Source organism: Phyllopteryx taeniolatus, chromosome 8, assembly GCF_024500385.1.
Source record: "Phyllopteryx taeniolatus isolate TA_2022b chromosome 8, UOR_Ptae_1.2, whole genome shotgun sequence".
Classification (NCBI taxonomy): domain Eukaryota; kingdom Metazoa; phylum Chordata; class Actinopteri; order Syngnathiformes; family Syngnathidae; genus Phyllopteryx; species Phyllopteryx taeniolatus.
Genome location: NC_084509.1, coordinates 7863040 through 7884338, shown reverse-complemented (window position 1 = coordinate 7884338; position 21299 = coordinate 7863040). Strand labels below are relative to the sequence as shown.

Here is a 21299-nt window from a genome sequence, read left to right as displayed (position 1 = left end):
TTTGTGAAGGTTTCGTTCAGAAGAACTAATCTTTTTAGTGGACGAACTGAACCGTTCTTTAAGCTAGGACGCCGCCGTGAGTCGAGCGAGTCGGCTGGGAGCGGAAACGGAACTTCTGAAGCGTTCTGTCACTCACTTCTGAATCATCGGCGAATGACCAATGAGAAGCCAGCGTCAGGCAGTGCCGTGCAGGCGGGGGAGGGACTTAAGTGAATTGAGTGATTCATTCTGTGAACTGGTGTACTGAGGAATTGAAAATCTGAAGCGTGATTCGTTCATTGAACTTCGTTTGTGACCCGCTAAGGAGCGATGTACTAGTAGGACGGGTGATTCGTTTGCGCAAGGAACGACGTACTACGCAGTGAACGTACTCATGAGTGATTTAAACCGCAAGTCCTGACGTCCTCATGGGGATAGCTTTCACTAGCAGCTTCAAGCTAACGGCTAATTTTTTAGTCAGTGCAAGCACATGAAAACACATATTTAAAATAAATGTAAATTAATAATAAATGTATATACGTACACATACATATCATTCCCTCTGTGTCTGTAATGGGATTATTAAAGCTTTTTATTTCATAATAATAATAATGCAATAAACGTATATAGCGCTTCTCAAGACACTCAAAGACGTTTTCCACTAATCAGATGACAATAACAGGAAGGTGAGTGAGCAGAAAGCCCGGCTGGCGGGGGCTGGAGTCAGCGATGCTTTCCAGAAAAGTCACGCCGGCTGGCGCGAGCTTCACTGGAACGTCAGGGGGCGCAGAAGGATGGTCGGTAGCTGAGCTCGCTGCACGCATGTTCACGACTCACAACCGATGCAGAGTGTTTGAAAGCTTGCTGGGAGAGAGAAAGAGAGAGAGAGAGAGGTAGGTAGGTGATAATTTAGCTGAAGTTTTTTTCTTTTTAATCTCTCCACCTTTCCTAATTTACAATACATGACAACAACAACCCATAGGCCTTCGGTGAACGTGTTGAGTGAAAGTGAACCTCAGGGATGGATCATTTACTGAATGAGGAAACACCTGGCTGTCAAACTCCTCAAGTTTGCAGATGACACCACTGTCATCGGCCTCATCAAAGATGGTGACGAGTCTGCGTATCGACAGGAAGCGGGGCGGCTGGAGCTGTGGTGCGGCTGACACAACCCGGAGCTGAACACGCTCAAGAGTGTAGAGATGACTGTGGACTTCAGGAGGCATTCTTCGCCACAGCTGCCCCTCACGCTGTCCAGCTGCCTTGTGTCAACCGTCGAGACCTTCAAGTTCCTGGGAATTACAGTCTCTCGGGACTTGAAGTAGGCGACCAACATCAACTCCGTCCTCAAAAAGGCCCAGCAGAGGATGTACTTCCTGCGGCTTCTGAGAAAGCACGGCCTGCCACCGGAGCTTCTGAGACAGTTCTACACAGCGGTCATCAAATCAGTCCTGTGTTCTTCCATCACAGTCTGGTTCGGTGCTGCTACAAAAAAGGACAAACTCCGACTGCAACGGACAATCAAAACTGCTGAAAAGATTGTCGGTACCCCCCTACCCACCCTTGAGGACTTGCACGCTGCCAGAACTAAGACAAGAGCGTGCAAAATCCTCTCGGACCCTCCACATCCCGGCTCCTTCCCTCAGGTAGGCGCTACCGAACAATGCAAACTAAAACTAGCAGACATTCCAACAGCTTCTTCCCTCTTGCAATCAACTTCTTAAACAGCTAATTTACAATTCCATTGCAACATGCCGCCAATTTTTTGTCTTGAGTTTGTTGTCACATTTCTGTCGGGCCAATTATACATTACTCGTGCACTCACTGTGGTAGTCTCGCCACGCTGCACTATTTGCATATCTGTTGTTGACCAATACTGGCCACTCACGCCAGAGTAGCATCTGCACCACTTGCACACTGACTGAGGAGTATCTGCAACATTTGCACAATCGACATTGTCCCAGATAAAGGAACCTAAGTTTTAAAGTCGCCTATTAACTCTCGAGGTTCCATGCGTGTTTGTTTCCGTGAAAGAACTACAATTATAATGACGTGTTAAAAGCCAACCAATTTATTCCTGACAGAGGAGTCTATACATTTTACAGAGCTCTGGGTCAACAGCTATGCTTATCCTAGAGACAGCGCAGACTGAACAAAGCTATCTGTTCCTGCCCCAGACTTATACAATGTCTCAAAGAGGATGGAATTGTCGTCTGATTGGTCCATGGTCCACTGACGTCATCGTTGCTATGCAGAATGATGGCCATTTTCCACTGGCTCCAGACTCTGTCTACACATTCTTGCTTCTCAGTTTACAGCAACCCCCCGCAGCCATTGCCGTCTCCAACATATGTTCTTTGTGGTCTCCACATGGTCTCCACATGGGCACGGTGGCCACTGTGTTACATCACCTTTTTTTTAATAACATTCAATAAACGTTTGGGAACTGAGGATACTAATTGTTGAAGCTTTGTAGGGGGAATTCTTTCCCATTCTTGCTTGATGTACAGCTTCAGCTGTTCAACAGTCCGGGGTCTCGGTTGTCGTATTTTATGCTTCATAATACGCCAGAGGCGGCACGGTGACCGTCTGGTTAGAGCCTCTGCCTCACAGTTCTGAGGACCGGGGTTCAATCCCCAGCCCCCGCCTGTGTGGAGTTTGCATGTTCACCCCGTGCCTGCGTGGGTTTTCTCCGGGCATTCCGGTTTCCTCCCACATCTCCAAAACATGCATGCTAGGTTAATTGATGACACTAAATTGCCCGTAGGTGTGAATGTGAGTGCGACTGGTTGTTTGTTTGTATGTGCCCTGCGACTGGCTGGCAACCAGTTCAGGGTGTACCCCGTCTCCTGCCCGATGATAGCTGGGATAGGCTCCAGCACGCCCGCGACCCTCGTGAGGAGAAGTGGGTCAGAAAATGGATGAATGTACCGGCATTACTTGATTACTAGCAAACTTTTATTGCTCAGTGTTTTTCTCAATGTCTTTATGTCTCAAAAGTAAAAGTATTGTACTCTGTCAATTGACTGTCTGTTGTAGTACTAGAGTGGCTCCAACTACTGGAGACAAATTCCTTGTGTTTTTTGGACATAGATGATTCTGATTCAATTACTTTGTGAAAAAGAACCGAACGATTCGGTGAACAAATCTTTTTTAATGAACTGATTCAGTACAATCAAAAGAACTGCCTTGCGCATCACTACAAAAGTTTCACGGTGGAGCAACAAGGCTCTGCTGCCACATACGACCCCAATCACCATCAAACCGTATTACGAAAGCCATGACAATTGTTGAAATTGTTGTTAACCAGATATCAGGGGAGAGCGCGAACGCAGTCCCCCACTACCAGAAATTATGCAGTCGAGATTCCCACATTTGGGGAATTCGCAGGGGTCAGCACAACCGGAGTGCAATGGCTGAGCCTCACCCTGGGTGAACCACCTTCTTGATCATGGTATCTCCCCTGCCAGGTAAGTATGAGTTGGAAGCGGTGCGAGCACGCAAGTCATTCACGCGCACGCTATGTTAAGCGACGGTGTCATCGTGAGCACATGAACAACCAAACACGCGTCAGGCAAGCCTGATTGAGCCTGAACACATACGCGAGTTTAAACGGTACTGTATGCAAATACCTGGACAAACATGCTTCCTAGCTGAGAATTTGAGTTTAGTTGGAGACAGTAAATGGATACCCATAATGCATAGCGGCATCGAGTGATGATAAAATAACTTGAAAGTGAGGTCATTAACACCCATAAACAAAGAAACCACCCAATCGGCTTTAAAGAGGGACAATGATTAGACAACATTTTAAAAATCGAATACAAACATAATTATAAGTAGGTCTTTACACAATAATAGACTCGTCTAGTCGAATGTCACATACTGACAGACTTCCGGTTACACCAGTCGATTGTGTTGGACGCGCATGTGAAAACGCTACTGCCACCTACTGAGGCCTATTGCGCGTTACAAGGTTAGAGAAGTAAAGCACAGCGGTTCCCATCTGTCACCCGCGTATTCCTAATGTAAATTGAGAACAATAACTTATGTCGTCTAAAAACAGCCTCTGAAAACATGTACAGTATATGAAATTTTTAAATGCCGTTTAAAATGAGTTTACTGTACTTGCCAAGACGTCCACCAGCCGAACTGGGGGATGCACTGGTATTTTTTTACACGGTAAACTAGCGGGGAGAGAACAAGAAAGCAACATTTCTTGTCATTGGCACTTGTTTTCAGTTGAATCGAATGGTGCGCCTATATTTGTTGAGAATCATTTAAAGCGTCTCAGATTATCTGTAAACAATTAGTGGGGGTGCACCGTTCCTGGAGGTACTGCAATACCAGGTCGATGCGTGGAGTGGACGGAGCAAGCCCCTATTCCATCTCCCTGTTCCAAAAATCAATTTAATATATGGTCCCCGGATAGGGGACGTATCAGATATTAAACTGATAAGAACAGATACTACACTTGATCTTAGCCAAAAGGCCGAGAAGCGATGTCTCCTTAACGCCAGAAGAGAGGACGTCATTCTCCAGCCTACAAGCCAAAGTTACGGTGACACACATCCACTTATAATAATCATTGGTGAATCACATACGGACACGCCAAACAGCACCTATGTATGGTTTAGAATGAATGGCAACTGTTTTGTTTTCAACGTTTCTATCGAAAGAACGTTGTCCGGTGCTCGTGTTTTACGGTCACGTGGTCCACGTCGATCCAATAGAATGCAGCGACAAACGTATCTCCTTTAGCCGTGTATGAAGTCTTAAACAACCAAAGAAAATAATGAGTTATATGTAATAACGATCGGTGGTTGGTATGATGTTGTGGCAGCGAGCAGAATAGCTGTTTACTCAACATTTTGACGAAATCAACGGCCCTGCCTCGGTAAACTATATCCTGTTTCCTGCTTTGGTAACTGACAGGAGGACTCTAGCGCCATCGGCGCTGAGGAGGCGAATTACACCCCTTCCACTATTTGGTTACCCAACGTTCCGGTTCGTCACGTGGTAAGCGTTAATAATCGAATACAAACATGGCAGCAACGTCAAAAGGCATGAATATTCGCCATTAAACGTTTAAACGTACATCCAAAAACAGTAAGCATGCCCTGCCCAGGGAATAATGCAAAAAAACGACAAGAGTGAAAGTTAAACCAAGCACTCATGTGAAATACTTAACTATAGTCAGGCATTATTACTAACAACACGACAATAGAAAAAAAAAGTTCCATATTAGTAAACAGATGTAACTTGGTTATAATATAAAATGTCGCCTAGGGCACCACATCTGCTTCGGCTGGCTTTGAGTTTATCGAACCAATGGTACAATCAAGCCTGTTACATAACCCCAACGTCCTTAAACGTGCATGGCATTTATTGATTTATTTAAAGTAGTGTTGCTTCATTTGGGAACATTTCGTTCAAAAGAACTAATCTCTTTAGTGAACATACTGAACTGAATCAGTTTATGAAATTATTTGTTCATTGAGCTTGGCTGCCGCCGTGAGCGAATCAGATGGGAGCGGCAACGGAACTGCTGTAGCGTTCTGTCACTTATTTGCGAATCTTCGGCGAATAACCAATGAGGAGACAGTGTGCAGGCGGGGGCGGGACTTCACTGAATTTACTGCCCTGTGTTTTTCGATTCGCCAGTGTTGTCCCTCACTTCGGCGAATGACCAATGCCAGCATCAGGCAGCACTGCGCAGGTAACGGAGGGATGAGGTGAGATCATACGAGATCAGAACCAGAATCAGAATCATCTTTATTTGCCAAGTATGTCCAAAAAACACACAAGGAATTTGTCTCCAGTCGTTGGAGCCGCTCTCGTACGACAACAGACAGTCGATGCACAGAGAACACTTTCGAGACATTGACAAAAAAAAAAACCAGTCACTAAACAATAAAGGGTTGCTAGTTATCTGGTGGCGGCACGGTGGACGACTGTTTAGAGCGTCAGCCTCACAGTTCTGAGGTGCGGGGTTCAATCCCTGTCCCACCTGTGTGGAGTTTGCATGTTCTCCCCGTGCCTGCGTGGGTTTTCTCCGGGCACTCCGGTTTCCTCCCACATCCCAAAAAACATGCATTAATTGGAGACTCTAAATTGCCCGTAGGCATGACTGTGAGTGCCAATGGTTGTTTGTTTCTATGTGCCCTGCGATTGGCTGGCAACCAGTTCAGGGTGTACCCCGCCTCCTGCCCGATGACAGCTGGGATAGGCTCCAGCACGCCCGCGACCCTAGTGAGGAGAAGCGGCTCAGGAAATGGATGGATGGATAGTTATCTGGTAATGCCGGTAAATTATTTATTTTTTTGACAATTGTGCAAAAAGATGCAGAGTCCTCTAGCACATAGAGCAGTTCGAATGACTAATATTGCAATAGTCCGGTGCAATGACCAGTGTGCAAAGGCCGCCGAGACTTCAAGGAGTGTATGCGGTTTAAAGTGACGAGTAGTGCGATAATCTGGGACAATGTTGATTGTGCAAATGTTGCAGATACTCCTCAATCAGTGTGCAAATGGAGCAGATGCTACTCTGGCATCTACTCTACAGCATTGGTCAACAACAGATATGCAAATAGTGCAGCGTGGCGAGACAACTACAGTGAGTGCACGAGTAATACATAATTGGCCCCACAGAAATGTGACAACGAACTCAAGTCAAAAAATTGCCAGCATGTTGTAATGGAATTGTAGGTTAGGTGTTTAAGAAGTTGATCGCAAGAGGGAAGAAGCTGTTGGAATGTCTGCTAGTTCTAGTTTGCATTGATCGGTAGCGCCTACCTGAGGGAAGGAGCTGGAAGAGCCGGTGACCGGGATGGGGAGGGTCCGAGAGGATTTTGCACGCTCTTGTCTTAGTTCTGGCAGCATCCAAGTCCTCAAGGGTGGGTAGGGGGGTACCGACAATCCTTTCAGCAGGAAGTACATCCTCTGCTGGGCCTTTTTGAGGACGGAGTTGATGTTGGTCGCCCACTTCAGGTCCTGAGAGACTGTAATTCCCAGGAACTTGAAGGTCTCGACGGTTGACACAAGGCAGCTGGACAACGTGAGCGGCAGCTGTGGCGGAGGATGGCTCCTGAAGTCCACGATCATCTCTACAGTCTTGAGCGTGTTCAGCTCCAGGTTGTGTCGGCCACACCACAGGTCCAGCCGCTCCGTTTCCTGTCGATATGCAGACTCGTCACCGTCCTTGATGAGGCCGGTGACAGTGGTGTCATCTGCAAACTTCACGAGTTTGACAGTCGGGTGCGCTGAGGTGCAGTCGTTCGTGTGGAGAGAGAAGAGCAGCGGAGAGAGGACACAACCTTGGGGCGCCCCAGTGCTGATGCTGCGTGTGGATGAGGTGGTCTCTCCCAGCCTGACCTGCTGTGTCCTGCCCGTCAGGAAGCTGTAAATCCACTGGCAGATGGCAGGTGAAACGCTGAGCTGGAGAAGCTTGGATGAAAGGAGTTCAGGGATGATGGTGTTGAATGCTGAGCTGAAGTCCACAAACAGGATCCTCGCGTAGGTCCCTGCACTGTCGAGGTGTTTTCGGATGAAGTGCAGTCCCATGTTGACTGCATCATCCTGGTAGGCAAACTGCAGGGGGTCCAGCAGGGGACCTGTGACGCTCTTGAGGTGGTCCACCACAGATGTCAAGGCGACAGGCCTGTAGTCATTTAGACCCGAGATTGCAGGTTTCTTGGGGACTGGAATGATGGTGGAGCGTTTGAAACAGGATGGTACTTCGCACAGTTCCAGAGATCTATTGAAGATCTGAGTGAAGACTGGCGCGAGCTGGTCCGCGCAGACTTTGAGGCAGGATGGGGACACATGGTCCGGGCCTGCCGCTTTGTTAATCTTCTGTTGTTTGAAGATGCGTCTCACATCCTGTTCACGGATGGTTAACGCAGAAGTCGGTGGTGTGATAGGGGTTGGTGGTGCGGCTGGGTGGGTGTGGGGTGTGAAAGTGTCCTTTTCAAATCTGCAGTAGAAGGTATTCAAGTCGTTGGCTAGTGTGCTATTGTTCTCAGCTTGGGGGGATCGTCGCTTGTAATTAGTCAGCGATCGGAATGCATGCCAGACTGATTTAGAGTCGTAAATGTTTTTCCAACTTTGCTGCATAGTTCCTCTTTGCAATGTTAATTTATTTAGTCAGCTGGTTTCTAGCTCGATTATACAGGGCCTACTACTGAACTGAATGTACTTAAGTGAACTGAATGTACTGTTAGCCACGAGTGATTCGTTCGTTGGACTTATGTACTAGTACGTTACTACGCAGTGACATACTCATGAAATGATGAATGGGGTGTATCCATCCAATGATTTTGTACCACAACGATTTGGTATTGAAACTAATAACTGTGTTTTTTGTGACGATGTTGAAACTACTGTCTTTTGACTGGATGTCGTCCAAAGCCTTATGGACGTAAAAAAAAATTTTTTTACAAAAGGAAGTGCACAGAAGGGATAAGTTTTTAGTAGTAGTGTTTGAACAGTATTTTAAGTGATCACTTTGTTTATTTAAGATTTGTTCCGCCTGTTCTATTGCGTCTGGAAAAAAAGTTATGATAATAATGTATGTTCTATTTACCAATAAACTTTGTCCTAATTCTTTTGTGGGTTTTAAATATTTTATAATAAAAAATGAAACATCACAAAAGTACGTAAATGTCTTGAAGAATTGCTGTTAAGCAATTTGATGATTAATCTTATTTAATTTTGCAAAAGTATCGGAACCAGCGATACTGGCTCTGTATTTACTTTGTATCTGATCGATACCAAAACATGCAGTGCAGCATACCACGACTTGCTAACACGCTAATTTACATTACAACGAAAACATCAGAATAATTTTTGACCAAAAATCAGGGGAGAGCGCGAACGCAGTCCCCCACTACCAGAAATTATGCAGTCGAGATTCCCACATTTGGGGAATTCGCAGGGGTCAGCACAACCGGAGTGCAATGGCTGAGCCTCACCCTGGGTGAACCACCTTCTTGATCATGGTATCTCCCCTGCCAGGTAAGTATGAGTTGGAAGCGGCGCGAGCACGCAAGTCATTCACGCGCACGCTATGTTAAGCGACGGTGTGATCGTGAGCACATGAACAACCAAACACACGTCAGGCAAGCCTGATTGAGCCTGAACACATACGCGAGTTTAAACGGTACTGTATGCAAATACTTGGACAAACATGCTTCCAAGATGAGAATTTGAGTTTAGTTGGAGACAGTAAATGGATACCCATAATGCATAGCGGCATCGAGTGATGATAAAATAACTTGAAAGTGAGTTCATTAACACCCATAAGCAAAGAAACCACCCAATCGGGTTTAAGAGGGACAATGATTGGACAGATTTTTTTTTAAAATCAAATACAAACATAATTAGAAGTAGGTCTTTACACAATAACAGACTCGTCTAGTCAAATGTCACATACTGACAAGACTTCCGGTTACGCCAGTCTATTGGGTTGGACGCGCATGTGAAAACGCTACTGCCACCTACTGAGGCCTATTGCGCATTACAACCTTGGCGACGTTTTCGCACATCTGCATAGTAAAAAAGTGAAAACAAAGGAGTACATACAGGTGGAGAAAGGTGGAATTTGAACCTTCACATGTTCCATTTATTGAGAGTGTTGATGAAGGCATCGAAGAAAGGTGTGAGTTTACAACTTACATGTATTTCAAACAGTTTGTGACTGAGGACATGATACAGCTGGTTGCAGATCAAACCAACCTTTCCAGTGTGCAGAAGGAAGGCAAACCATCCATACATCCATTTTCTGAGCCGCTTATCCTCACAGACGCCGTTTCTGTCTCAGCTCGGCGCTTTGCTCCTCCTCTTTCATTTCTTCTTCTGTGGTCCCCACTATAAAAGCTTTCTGCGCCCCCACCATCATTTTCTCCTTCTTTAGTGTCCAACCTGCCATACATGTCATATGCCTCTTCTTTGGCTTTTGCCACCTCTACCTTTGCCCTGTGTCGCATCTCAATGTATTCCTTTCGCCTCTCCTCGGTCCTCTCAGTGTCCCACTTCTTCTTAGCTAACCTTTTTCCTTGTATGATTTCCTGTACTGTGAGGTTCCACCACCAAGTCTCCTCTCCTTTCCTGACAGAATATACACCAAGTACTCTCCTGCCTGCCTCTCTGATCACCTTGGCTGCATCGGTCCAGTCTTCTGGAAGCTCCTCCCGTCCACCGAGAGCCTCTCTCACCTCTTCCCGAAAAGCTTGTGCCCCCCATAGGGCTGCATTATAATAATGTATGTTCTATTTACCAATAAACTTTGCCCTAATTCTTTTGTGGGCTTCAAATATCTAATAATGAAACATTACAAAAGTACGTAAATGTCATGAAGAATTGATATTTAGCAATTTGATGATGTTTTGTAAATGCATCGGATTCAGCGCTACTGGCTCTGTATTTTCTGTATTTACTTGGTATCAGATCCATACCAAAACATTCAGTACCGCATACCATTGCAACAACGCTACACTTTACATTCGTCAAGATGCACCAGCAACTACACCATTTGAATTATTTGTGACCAAAAATCAGGGGAGAGCGCGAACGCAGTCCCCCACTACCAGAAATTATGCAGTCGAGATTCCCACATTTGGGGAATTCGCAGGGGTCAGCACAGCCGGAGTGCAATGGCTGAGCCTCACCCTGGGTGAACCACCTTCTTGATCATGGTATCTCCCCTGCCAGGTAAGTATGAGTTGGAAGCGGTGCGAGCACGCAAGTCATTCACGCGCACGCTATGTTAAGCGACGGTGTCATCGTGAGCACATGAACAACCAAACACGCGTCAGGCAAGCCTGATTGAGCCTGAACACATACGCGAGTTTAAACGGTACTGTATGCAAATACTTGGACAAACATGCTTCCAAGCTGAGAATTTGAGTTTAGTTGGAGACAGTAAATGGATACCCATAATGCATAGCGGCATCGAGTGATGATAAAATAACTTGAAAGTGAGGTCATTAACACCCATAAACAAAGAAACCACCCAATCGGCTTTAAGAGGGACAATGATTAGACAACATTTTAAAATCGAATACAAACATAATTATAAGTAGGTCTTTACACAATAATAGACTCGTCTAGTCGAATGTCATATACTGACAAGGCTTCCGGTTACGCCAGTCGATTGTGTTGGACGCGCATGTGAAAACGCTACTGCCACCTACTGAGGCCTATTGCGCGTTACAAGGTTAGAGAAGTAAAGCACAGCGGTTCCCATCTGTCACCCGCGTATTCCTAATGTAAATTGAGAACAATAACTTATCTACTCTAAAAACAGCCTCTGAAAACATGTACTGTATATTAAATTTTTAAATGCCGTTTAAAATGAGTTTACTGTACACGCCAAGACGTCCACCAGCCAAGCTGGGGCTGCACCGTATTTTTTTTACACGGTAAACTCGCGGCGAGACAACAAGAAAGTAACATTTCTTGTCACTTTTCTACTATGCTCCATCTGGGAACTTAATACACCTCTGCATTGTACCAGAAATCTGAGCAAGAATGCATGTATGTTTTGACAGCTGTGTGTGTGAGCCATTAAAAGATGCCGATGTGATCTCACGTGATCGATTTGAGAAATTGCTGGTCATGCTTTCATAATACAAGAACAAGTTACAGGAAAAGGTAGCAGTTTGAGCAAATAAAAGGCCAGCGTTCTTGTTGAATAGCCTCAACTGCTGTTTGCATGCTTACCACTGTTCATAATAAAAGACAAAAGAAGAGGCCTAAAGAGGCTGAAGTTCTTGTATCGCCATCACTGCATGTAATGCCCATGTATCATCACTTACGATACAAGAACAATGTTTTTTTTATTTTGTGAAAAAGTTAAGATTTCTTCATTGAAGAAAGCAGATTTGTCTGTTAATCATTTCATCGTGTCAACTATTGACTGCTATTAGTTGCATCGGATGGTACGCCTATATTTGTTGAGAAACATTTAAAGCGTCTCAGATTAATTGTAAACTATTAGTGGGGGTGCACCGTTCCTGGAGGTACTGCAATACCAGGTCGATGCGTGGAGTGGACGGAGCAAGCCCCTATTCCATCTCCCTGTTCCAAAAATCAATTTAATATATGGTCCCCGGATAGGGGACGTATCAGATATTAAACTGATAAGAACAGATACTACACTTGATCTTAGCCAAAAGGCCGAGAAGCGATGTCTCCTTAACGCCAGAAGAGAGGACGTCATTCTCCAGCCTACAAGCCAAAGTTACGGTGACACACCACCACTGGTGTGTGTGTCACCGTAATCACTGGTGAATCACTTACGGACACGCCAAACAGCACCTATGTATGGTTTAGAATGAATGGCAACTGTTTTGTTTTCAACGTTTCTATCGAAAGAACGTTGTCCGGTGCTCGTGTTTTACGGTCACGTGGTCCACGTCGATCCAATAGAATGCAGCGACAAACGTATCCCCTTTAGCCGTGTATGAAGTCTTAAACAACCAAAGAAAATAATGAGTTATATGTAATAACGATCGGTGGTTGGTATGATGTTGTGGCAGCGAGCAGAATAGCTGTTTACTCAACATTTTGACGAAAAGAAATCAACGGCCCTGCCTCGGTAAACTACTTCCTGTTTCCTGGTTTGTAACTGACAGGAGGACTCTAGCGCCATCGGCGCAGAGGAGGCGAATTACACCCTACACCCCTTCCACTATTTGGTTACCCAACGTTCCGGTTCGTCACGTCGTAAGCGTTAATAATCGAATACAAACATGGCAGCAACGTCAAAAGGCATGAATATTCGCCATTAAACGATTCAACGTACATCCAAAAACAGTAAGCATGCATCCAATCTTGCTCGCGACTGGTCACTCGAAGGACATTGACCATTTACAGGAGTCTGTCTTCCGTATTAACATTTTGTTTCAGTCGTTGATGGCGAAAATGCAATTTTATCATCTAATTTCTTCGGCTAACCTTGACCACGTGTTTTCCAAAGTGATGTTCAGGTGACCTGGGACATCTCATGTTTCTTACATAAAGGCTAAATAAGTGTTGCTGTTGGACAATGAAGTCATTATAAAACGCAAAAGAAGTATTTTTTTGTGCTTACTAAATGTCAATTCATTCATATTAAAATGGTTAAGTGCACATAATGTCAAAGAGAGAGCACTCAAGACTTTACCAGTCATTCAGAAAGAGAAGTTGCCAATTCCGAGGAAATTAGAACGTATCACATCCACTTAGGAAAACGAGATACTGTATTTGCAAGGAGATAGTGGAGAAGTCTGTCTATGACAAGCGGATTTAACATTTAAAAGCTCAGCTGGACTAATACGGAATCAACATTGTAGATTTCAACAACGTCTGTGTGATTAGTTGGACTTACATTTTAAATAGGTGAATTTTCATTTATCTACTGTATAACGTGATTGTGGCTATAGTTGAAAGGACAGATAATTCAGTTTTGGTATCTTTAGCGTCATTTTGTCCCTTTTGCCATTCATGTGTATGGGATCTGCTCATGAATTACAATTCATGAGCAGATCTCAGCAGTTGAATTACGGACGACTGAATTGTAGCTGTCTGTGATTCTTGCTTGAAACATCTCCAAGCCAAGGTCATTTTGACTCGTAGTAGTAGACAGTTACAGTTATCGCAATTTCACCTAGTTAAAACTTGATTTGTGAAAACGGACATATACATACAGTCTCTTGGTATCTGCTGGAGCCATCCTCCCCGCTTCGGGGTTACTGCCCCCAGTGCCCCGATCACGTGCACCGCTCTTGACTTCACCACCCACATTTTCTCTCGTTCTTCCTTCAGTCCTTGGTAGCCATTCAGATGTGGACTTGCTGGTGTGTTTTGGATCATTGTCCTGCTACAAAACCCAAGTTCGTTTCAGCTTGAGGTCACAAACAGATGGCCGGAGATTCTCTTTTTGGATTTCTTGGCAGACAGCAGAATTCATGGTTCCATTTATCACAGTCTTCCAGGTCCTGAAGCAACAAAACAGCCCCAGACCATCACACTACTACCACTGTACTTTGCTGTTTGTATTATGTTCTTTTTCTGAAATGCAGTGTTTCTTTTACGCCATATGTTCCAAAAAGTTCAACTTTTTTCTTGTCAGACCACAGAGTATTTTCCTGGTCATTGAGTAAAATCCAGATGAAATCTTCCGTCAGCGAATCCATCTCTTTCAAAAGGGGTAGCTGCACATATTTGATATAACTTGAGAACTAAATTTTAACATGGAAAACATTGATTCAAATTTAAAGAAATGCCCAATTAATATTACCACAAATGATAATAGCAAATACTACCTCTTGTGCTGAGGGCAAATTTATTGACCCCAGAGAATTTTTTAAACATGTCAAAACGGCCAAAACTGTCCAGAACACAGGAGAAGGAGAAAAAAAATACAGGGAAAATGGGAGAAAGAGCGGTCGTTGCTACTTTCGATTTTGTCCTATTAGGTGTAACAACAGCACATTACTCGCACGATTTGTTCGGCAGTAATGACACAGTTATGAAATGCAGAAAAGGTTGTATTTTAAATTTTGTGCCATATTATGTGATAAATTAAAAGCAACATTAAAAACTATTGCTATTCGACTTTTTTGTAAGCTTATGTAAATTGTTGAGGGAGGGGGGCGCCATATAAAATGTCGCCTAGGGCACCACATTTGCTTCGGCTGGCTTTGAGTTTATCGAACCAATGGTACAATCAAGCCTGTTACATAACCCCAACGTCCTTAAACGTGCATGACATTTATTGATTTATTTAAAGTAGTGTTGCTTCATTCGGGAACATTTCGTTCAAAAGAACTAATCTCTTTAGTGAACATACTGAACTGAATCAGTTTATGAAATTATTTGTTCTTTGAGCTTGGCTGCCGCCGCGAGCGAATCAGATGGGAGCGGAAACGGAACTGCTGTAGTGTTCTGTCACTTACTTGTGAATCTTCGGCGAATGACCAATGAGGAGACAGTGTGCAGGCGGGGGCGGGACTTCACTGAATTTACTGCCATGTGTTTTTCGATTCGCCAGTGTTGTCCCTCACTTCGGCGAATGACCAATGAGCAGCCAGCATCAGGCAGCACTGCGCAGGTAACGGAGGGATACTACTGAACTAAATGTACTTAAGTCAATTGTTAGCCACGAGTGATTCGTTCGTTGGACTTATGTACTAGTACGTATCCAGTGAAGTGTTCTGCCATAAGTGATTCATGCAGAAGTTCACTGCGAACTTGTACGATGAGTGATTCACCCGTGCAAGGCAAGCTGAAGTGGCAGCAGCAGGGAGTTTTGAAATGATGAATGGGGTGTATCCATCCAATGATTTTGTACCACAACGATTTGGTATTGAAACTAATAACTGTTTTTGTGACGACGTTGAAACTACTTATTTCAGATTTGTTCCTCCTGTTCAATTGCGTCTGGAAAAAAGTTATGATTATAATGTATGTTCTATTTACCAATAAACTGTCCTAATTCTTTTGTGGATTTTAAATATTTTATAATAAAAAATGAAACATCACAAAAGTACGTAAATGTCTTGAAGAATTGCTGTTAAGCAATTTGATGATGAATCTATTTTAGTTTTGCAAAAGTATCGGAACCAGCGATCCTGGCTCTGTATTTACATGCAGTACCGTACCACGACTTGCTAAAACGCTAAGTGACATTTCAATGAAAACAACGGAATTATTTGTGACCAAAAATCAGGGGAGAGCGCGAACGCAGTCCCCCACTACCAGAAATTATGCAGTCGAGATTCCCACATTTGGGGAATTCGCAGGGGTCAGCACAACCGGAGTGCAATGGCTGAGCCTCACCCTGGGTGAACCACCTTCTTGATCATGGTATCTCCCCTGCCAGGTAAGTATGAGTTGGAAGCGGCGCGAGCACGCAAGTCATTCACGCGCACGCTATGTTAAGCGACGGTGTGATCGTGAGCACATGAACAACCATTCACGCGTCAGGCAAGCCTGATTGAGCCTGAACACATACGCGAGTTTAAACGGTACTGTATGCAAATACCTGGACAAACATGCTTCCTAGCTGAGAATTTGAGTTTAGTTAGATACAGTAAATGGATACCCATAATGCATAGCGGCATCGAGTGATGATAAAATAACTTGAAAGTGAGGTCATTAACACCCAGAAACAAATAAACCATCCAATCGGGCTTAAGAGAGACAAATGATTAGACAAAATTTTTAAAATCGAATACAAACATAATTAGAAGTAGGTCTTTACATAATAACAGACTCGTCTAGTCGAATGTCACATACTTAATAGACTTCCGGTTACTATTGGTCTATTGGGTATATTGTGTTGGGCGCGCATGTGAAAACGCTACTGCCACCTACTGAGGCCTATTGCGCATTATAACCTTAGCGACGTTTTCGACGCACATCTGCATAGAAAAAAGTGAAAACAAAGGAGTACATACAGGTGGAGAAAGGTGGATTTTTTTGAGTGTTGATTAAGGCATCGAATAAAGGTTTGAGTTTACACCTTACATGTATTTCAAACAGTTTGTGAATAAGGACATGAAACAGCTGGTTGCATATCAAGCCAACCTTTCCAGTGTGCAGAAGGAAGGGAAATCAATCAACACAAATGTCAAAGAAATTGAGCAGGTCCTTGGCATATACATGTTCATGGGTTTGGTACAGATGCCCAATGTAAGAGCCTATTGGGAAATGGAAACAAAGTACCCAAAAGTTGCCACGTGATCGATTTGAGAAATTGCTGGTCAGCCACTTCCCATCCAAAAACTATATGCAAATAACGTTTTGTAATTATTGTTTTTCAAATTTTGTGAAAAGGCCAAATTAGAATTCCTGATTTCAGAAACCAGAATTGTCTGTCAATTATTTCTAGTGTCGAGCATCATTAATTACATTGGATACTACCTATATTTGATGAAAGGCACTCAAAGTAGTTCATATTATTTTTAAACAACTAATGGGGGTGCCACTGCTCAAAACGTCTCATCGCCGCCATTTTATTTTCACTGAAATGAGTGTAATGTTATATCACCACAAGATGGCGTGGAAAGTAGCCCAAAATAAAGCTGTCGGTCAAAGGTCTGTAATAGTGGTGGACGGGTCAATCCAAAATATCGATAGTATCGATATCAAGTCAGTTTTGAATCGGATCGATACTAGCGTGAAAATGCACTCTTTGGTTTCATCAAACTGGCGACGCCAGACTCGACGTTTCTGTCTCAGCTCGGCGCTTTGCTCCTCCTCTTTCATTTCTTCTGTGGTCCCCACTATAAAAGCTTTCTGTGCCCCCACCTCTGCCCTTGTGTACAGTCCTCCTGTAGGAGAGGTGGATGACCTTGTTTCATTCAGTTTGTAATCCTGAACCATCCTGTTTCTCTTTGTTTATTATATGTATTTCTAGTCACAATGTTATTGTTATGTCTTTTCCTGTCTTATAATGGGTACATGTCAACAGAGTTGCATTTCGAAATAGGAGTTTTAACAGTTGAAAATTCCTATCTTGACGCTATGACAAACCGAACTAACTTCCGGGTAGTCGATATCTTCATCTGCATTTTATTTGTATAGGAGCTCGAGTGGACAGTACGATTTACATGGAGGTTCTGATTGTTGTCTATTCTGTCAGAATAAACGGCGCATCATTCAGAAGCACATCAGTCACACAAACAAGAGCAGTGATCACAAAGAGCCTGGCAGAAATAGTTTTCAAATTTAAACTATTTGGTAAACCGCATTAAAAGCAAAAATATAAACAATACTGTTCTTAAACAAAACATTTGTCTGCTTATTTTTCTACGAAAGGCCACCAGTTTTTTTTCCTTCTTTTTCCAAAAACAAAAGGCGTGCACAGAAGCAGAAGGGATACGTTTTTAGTAGTAGTATTTATTCCCAGTGAAGACTTTGTGCACGTTGTTTATTTAAGATGATTTGTTCCTCCTGTTCTATTATTTACCAATAAACTTTGCCCTCATTCTTTTGTGGGTTTTAAATATCTAATAATAAATAATGAAACATCACAAAAGTTCGTAATTGTCATGAAGAATTGCTATTTAGCAATTTGATGAATCTATTTTAGTTTTGTAAAAGCCAGCGATACTGGTTCTGTATTTACTTAGTATCGGATCGATACCAACACATGCAGTACCTCATACCACGACTTGCAACAACATACATAGATGCACCATCAACACCATTGATTATTATTGTTGACCAAAAATCAGGGGAGAGCGCGAACGCAGTCCCCCACTACCAGAAATTATGCAGTCGAGATTCCCACATTTGGGGAATTCGCAGGGGTCAGCACAGCCGGAGTGCAATGGCTGAGCCTCACCCTGGGTGAACCACCTTCTTGATCATGGTATCTCCCCTGCCAGGTAAGTATGAGTTGGAAGCGGTGCGAGCACGCAAGTCATTCACGCGCACGCTATGTTAAGCGACGGTGTCACGCGTCAGGCAAGCCTGATTGAGCCTGAACACATACGCGAGTTTAAACGGTACTGTATGCAAATACCTGGACAAACATGCTTCCTAGCTGAGAATTTGAGTTTAGTTGGAAACAGTAAATGGATACCCATAATGCATAGCGGCATCGAGTGATGATAAAATAACTTGAAAGTGAGGTCATTAACACCCATAAAAAAAGAAACCACCCAATCGGCTTTAAGAGGGACAATGATTAGACAACATTTTAAAAATCGAATACAAACATAATTATAAGTAGGTCTTTACACAATAATAGACTCGTCTAGTCGAATGTCACATACTGACAGACTTCCGGTTACACCAGTCGATTGTGTTGGACGCGCATGTGAAAACGCTACTGCCACCTACTGAGGCCTATTGCGCGTTACAAGGTTAGAGAAGTAAAGCACAGCGGTTCCCATCTGTCACCCGCGTATTCCTAATGTAAATTGAGAACAATAATTTATCTCGTCTAAAAACAGCCTCTGAAAACATGCACAGTATATGAAATTTTTAAATCCCGTTTAAAATGAGTTTACTGTACTTGCCAAGACGTCCACCAGCCGAACTGGGGGCTGCACTGGTATTTTTTTACACGGTAAACTAGCGGGGAGAGAACAAGAAAGTAACATTTCTTGTCATTGGCACTTGTTTTAGTTGCATCGCCTATATCTGTTGAGAGTCATTTAAAACGTCTCAGATTATTTGTAAACAATTAGTGGGGGTGCACCGTTCCTGGAGGTACTGCAATACCAGGTCGATGCGTGGAGTGGACGGAGCAAGCCCCTATTCCATCTCCCTGTTCCAAAAATCAATTTAATATATGGTCCCCGGATAGGGGACGTATCAGATATTAAACTGATAAGAACAGATACTACACTTGATCTTAGCCAAAAGGCCGAGAAGCGATGTCTCCTTAACGCCAGAAGAGAGGACGTCATTCTCCAGCCTACAAGCCAAAGTTACGGTCACACACATCCACTTATAATAATCACTGGTGAATCACATACGGACACGCCAAACAGCACCTATGTATGGTTTAGAATGAATGGCAACTGTTTTGTTTTCAACGTTTCTATCGAAAGAACGTTGTCCGGTGCTCGTGTTTTACGGTCACGTGGTCCACGTCGATCCAATAGAATGCAGCGACAAACGTATCTCCTTTAGCCGTGTATGAAGTCTTAAACAGCCAAAGAAAATAATGAGTTATATGTAATAACGATCGGTGGTTGGTATGATGTTGTGGCAGCGAGCAGAATAGCTGTTTACTCAACATTTTGACGAAAAGAAATCAACGGCCCTGCCTCGGTAAACTATATCCTGTTTCCTGCTTTGGTAACTGACAGGAGGACTCTAGCGCCATCGGCGCTGAGGAGGCGAATTACACCCCTTCCACTATTTGGTTACCCAACGTTCCGGTTCGTCACGTGGTAAGCGTTAATAATCGAATACAAACATGGCAGCAACGTCAAAAGGCATAAGTATTCGCCATTAAACGTTTAAACGTACATCCAAAAACAGTAAGCAAGCCCTGCCCAGGGAATAATGCAAAAAAACGACAAGAGTGAAAGATAAACCAAGCACTCATGTGAAATACTTAACTATAGTCAGACATTATTTCTAACAACACGACAATAGAAAAAAAGTTCCATATTAGTAAACAGATGTAACTTGGTTATAATACTAAAGTGTAATAGTCTTCAGGAAATGTATGGTCACGAGTAGGCCCCGTGATGCTCAATTAGCTTTACCTGTTGATGTGAAGTGACATTACGTATATCCAATCTTGCTCGCGACTGGTCACTCGAAGGACATTGACCATTTACAGGAGTCTGTCTTCCGTATTAACATTTTGTTTCAGTCGTTGATGGCGAAAATGCAATTTTATCATCTAATTTATTCGGTTTAACTTAATTTGACCAAGCGTTTTCCAAAGTGATGTTCATGTCACCTGGGACATCTCACGTTTCTTACATAAAGGCTAAATAAGTGTTGCTGTTGGACAATGAAGTCATTGTCAGTTCAGTCATATTAAAATGGTTAAGTGCACATAATGTCAAAGAAAGAGCGCTGAAGACTTTCTCAATCGTTCAGAAAGAGAAGTTACAAATTCCTAGGAAATTAGAACGTATCACATCCACTTAGGGAAACAAGATACTGTATTTGCAAGGAGATAGTGGAGAAGTCTGTCTATGCCAAGCGGATTTAACATTTAAAGCTCAGTTGGACTAATACGGAATCAACATTGTAGATTTCAACAACGTCTGTGTGATTAGTTGTACTTACATTTTAAATAGGTGAATTTTCATATATCTACTGTATAACGTGATTGTGGCTATAGTTGAAAGGACAGATAATTCAGTTTTGGTATCTGCAGCGTCATTTTGTCCCGTTTGCCATTCATGTGTATGGGGTTTCTCATGAATTACAATTCATTAGGAGATCTCAGCAGTTGAATTACAGACGACTGAATTGTAGCTGTCTGTGATTCTTGCTTGAAATATCGACAAGCCAAAGTCATGTCGACTAGTCATAGTTATAGTTACAGTTATATACAACGTAATTTTGCCTAGTTAAAACTTGATTTGAGATATCTGAAAACGGACATGTAGATGATGTCGATACAGTCTCTTGGTATCTGCTGGAGTCATCCTCCGAGCTTGGGGGTTACTGTTACTATGTAGATACAGTTTCTTGAATTGAAGTGAATCAAAGATATATGTAACGTTGCACTGGAATTATGACTAGTAAGAATCAAATTGTATACATCTCAAACTGGAGTTACAGATATCTACAATGCCGTTGCAGATAACCATAATTCACATAGTAGATATCTGCAACGGCATTGTAGATAGC

At 43.2% G+C, this 21299-nt stretch overlaps 1 protein-coding gene and 8 non-coding genes across 9 annotated transcripts; all 9 read right to left on the bottom strand.

Moving 5' to 3' along the window:
- Window positions 1–7: 7 nt before the first annotated feature.
- Window positions 8–9169, bottom strand: LOC133482679 (uncharacterized). The gene is made up of 2 exons (XM_061783080.1): window positions 7295–9169; window positions 8–843 (listed from the first exon to the last, which is right to left on the bottom strand). Exons 1-2 carry the CDS (start codon window positions 8091–8093, stop codon window positions 806–808), a joined length of 837 nt encoding a protein of 278 aa, XP_061639064.1. The 5' UTR covers window positions 8094–9169; the 3' UTR covers window positions 8–805.
- Window positions 3294–3457, bottom strand: LOC133482815 (U1 spliceosomal RNA). The gene has a single exon (XR_009789967.1). It is a non-coding gene; the product is annotated as a U1 spliceosomal RNA (small nuclear RNA).
- Window positions 4293–4483, bottom strand: LOC133482819 (U2 spliceosomal RNA). The gene has a single exon (XR_009789971.1). It is a non-coding gene; the product is annotated as a U2 spliceosomal RNA (small nuclear RNA).
- On the bottom strand, window positions 8838–9001 carry LOC133482814 (U1 spliceosomal RNA). Its single transcript, XR_009789966.1, has one exon. It is a non-coding gene; the product is annotated as a U1 spliceosomal RNA (small nuclear RNA).
- Window positions 9170–10532: 1363 nt separating the features above from the next.
- LOC133482812 (U1 spliceosomal RNA) lies at window positions 10533–10696 on the bottom strand. The gene has a single exon (XR_009789964.1). It is a non-coding gene; the product is annotated as a U1 spliceosomal RNA (small nuclear RNA).
- A 1280-nt stretch (window positions 10697–11976) lies between these two features.
- Window positions 11977–12167, bottom strand: LOC133482818 (U2 spliceosomal RNA). Its single transcript, XR_009789970.1, has one exon. It is a non-coding gene; the product is annotated as a U2 spliceosomal RNA (small nuclear RNA).
- A 3520-nt stretch (window positions 12168–15687) lies between these two features.
- On the bottom strand, window positions 15688–15851 carry LOC133482813 (U1 spliceosomal RNA). The gene has a single exon (XR_009789965.1). It is a non-coding gene; the product is annotated as a U1 spliceosomal RNA (small nuclear RNA).
- Window positions 15852–18199: 2348 nt separating this feature from the next.
- LOC133482811 (U1 spliceosomal RNA) lies at window positions 18200–18363 on the bottom strand. The gene has a single exon (XR_009789963.1). It is a non-coding gene; the product is annotated as a U1 spliceosomal RNA (small nuclear RNA).
- A 799-nt stretch (window positions 18364–19162) lies between these two features.
- On the bottom strand, window positions 19163–19353 carry LOC133482817 (U2 spliceosomal RNA). Its single transcript, XR_009789969.1, has one exon. It is a non-coding gene; the product is annotated as a U2 spliceosomal RNA (small nuclear RNA).
- Window positions 19354–21299: the final 1946 nt, after the last annotated feature.

Coding starts and splice junctions, on each gene's coding strand:
- LOC133482679 (XM_061783080.1), bottom strand. CDS start 8,093: ATGCAGCAAAGTTGGAAAAACATTTACGACTCTAAATCAGTCTGGCAT. Junction 844..7,294: donor CAGCACTGGGGCGCCCCAAG/GTTGTGTCCTCT, acceptor TCTCTCTCCCAG/CAAGCTTTCAAACACTCTGC.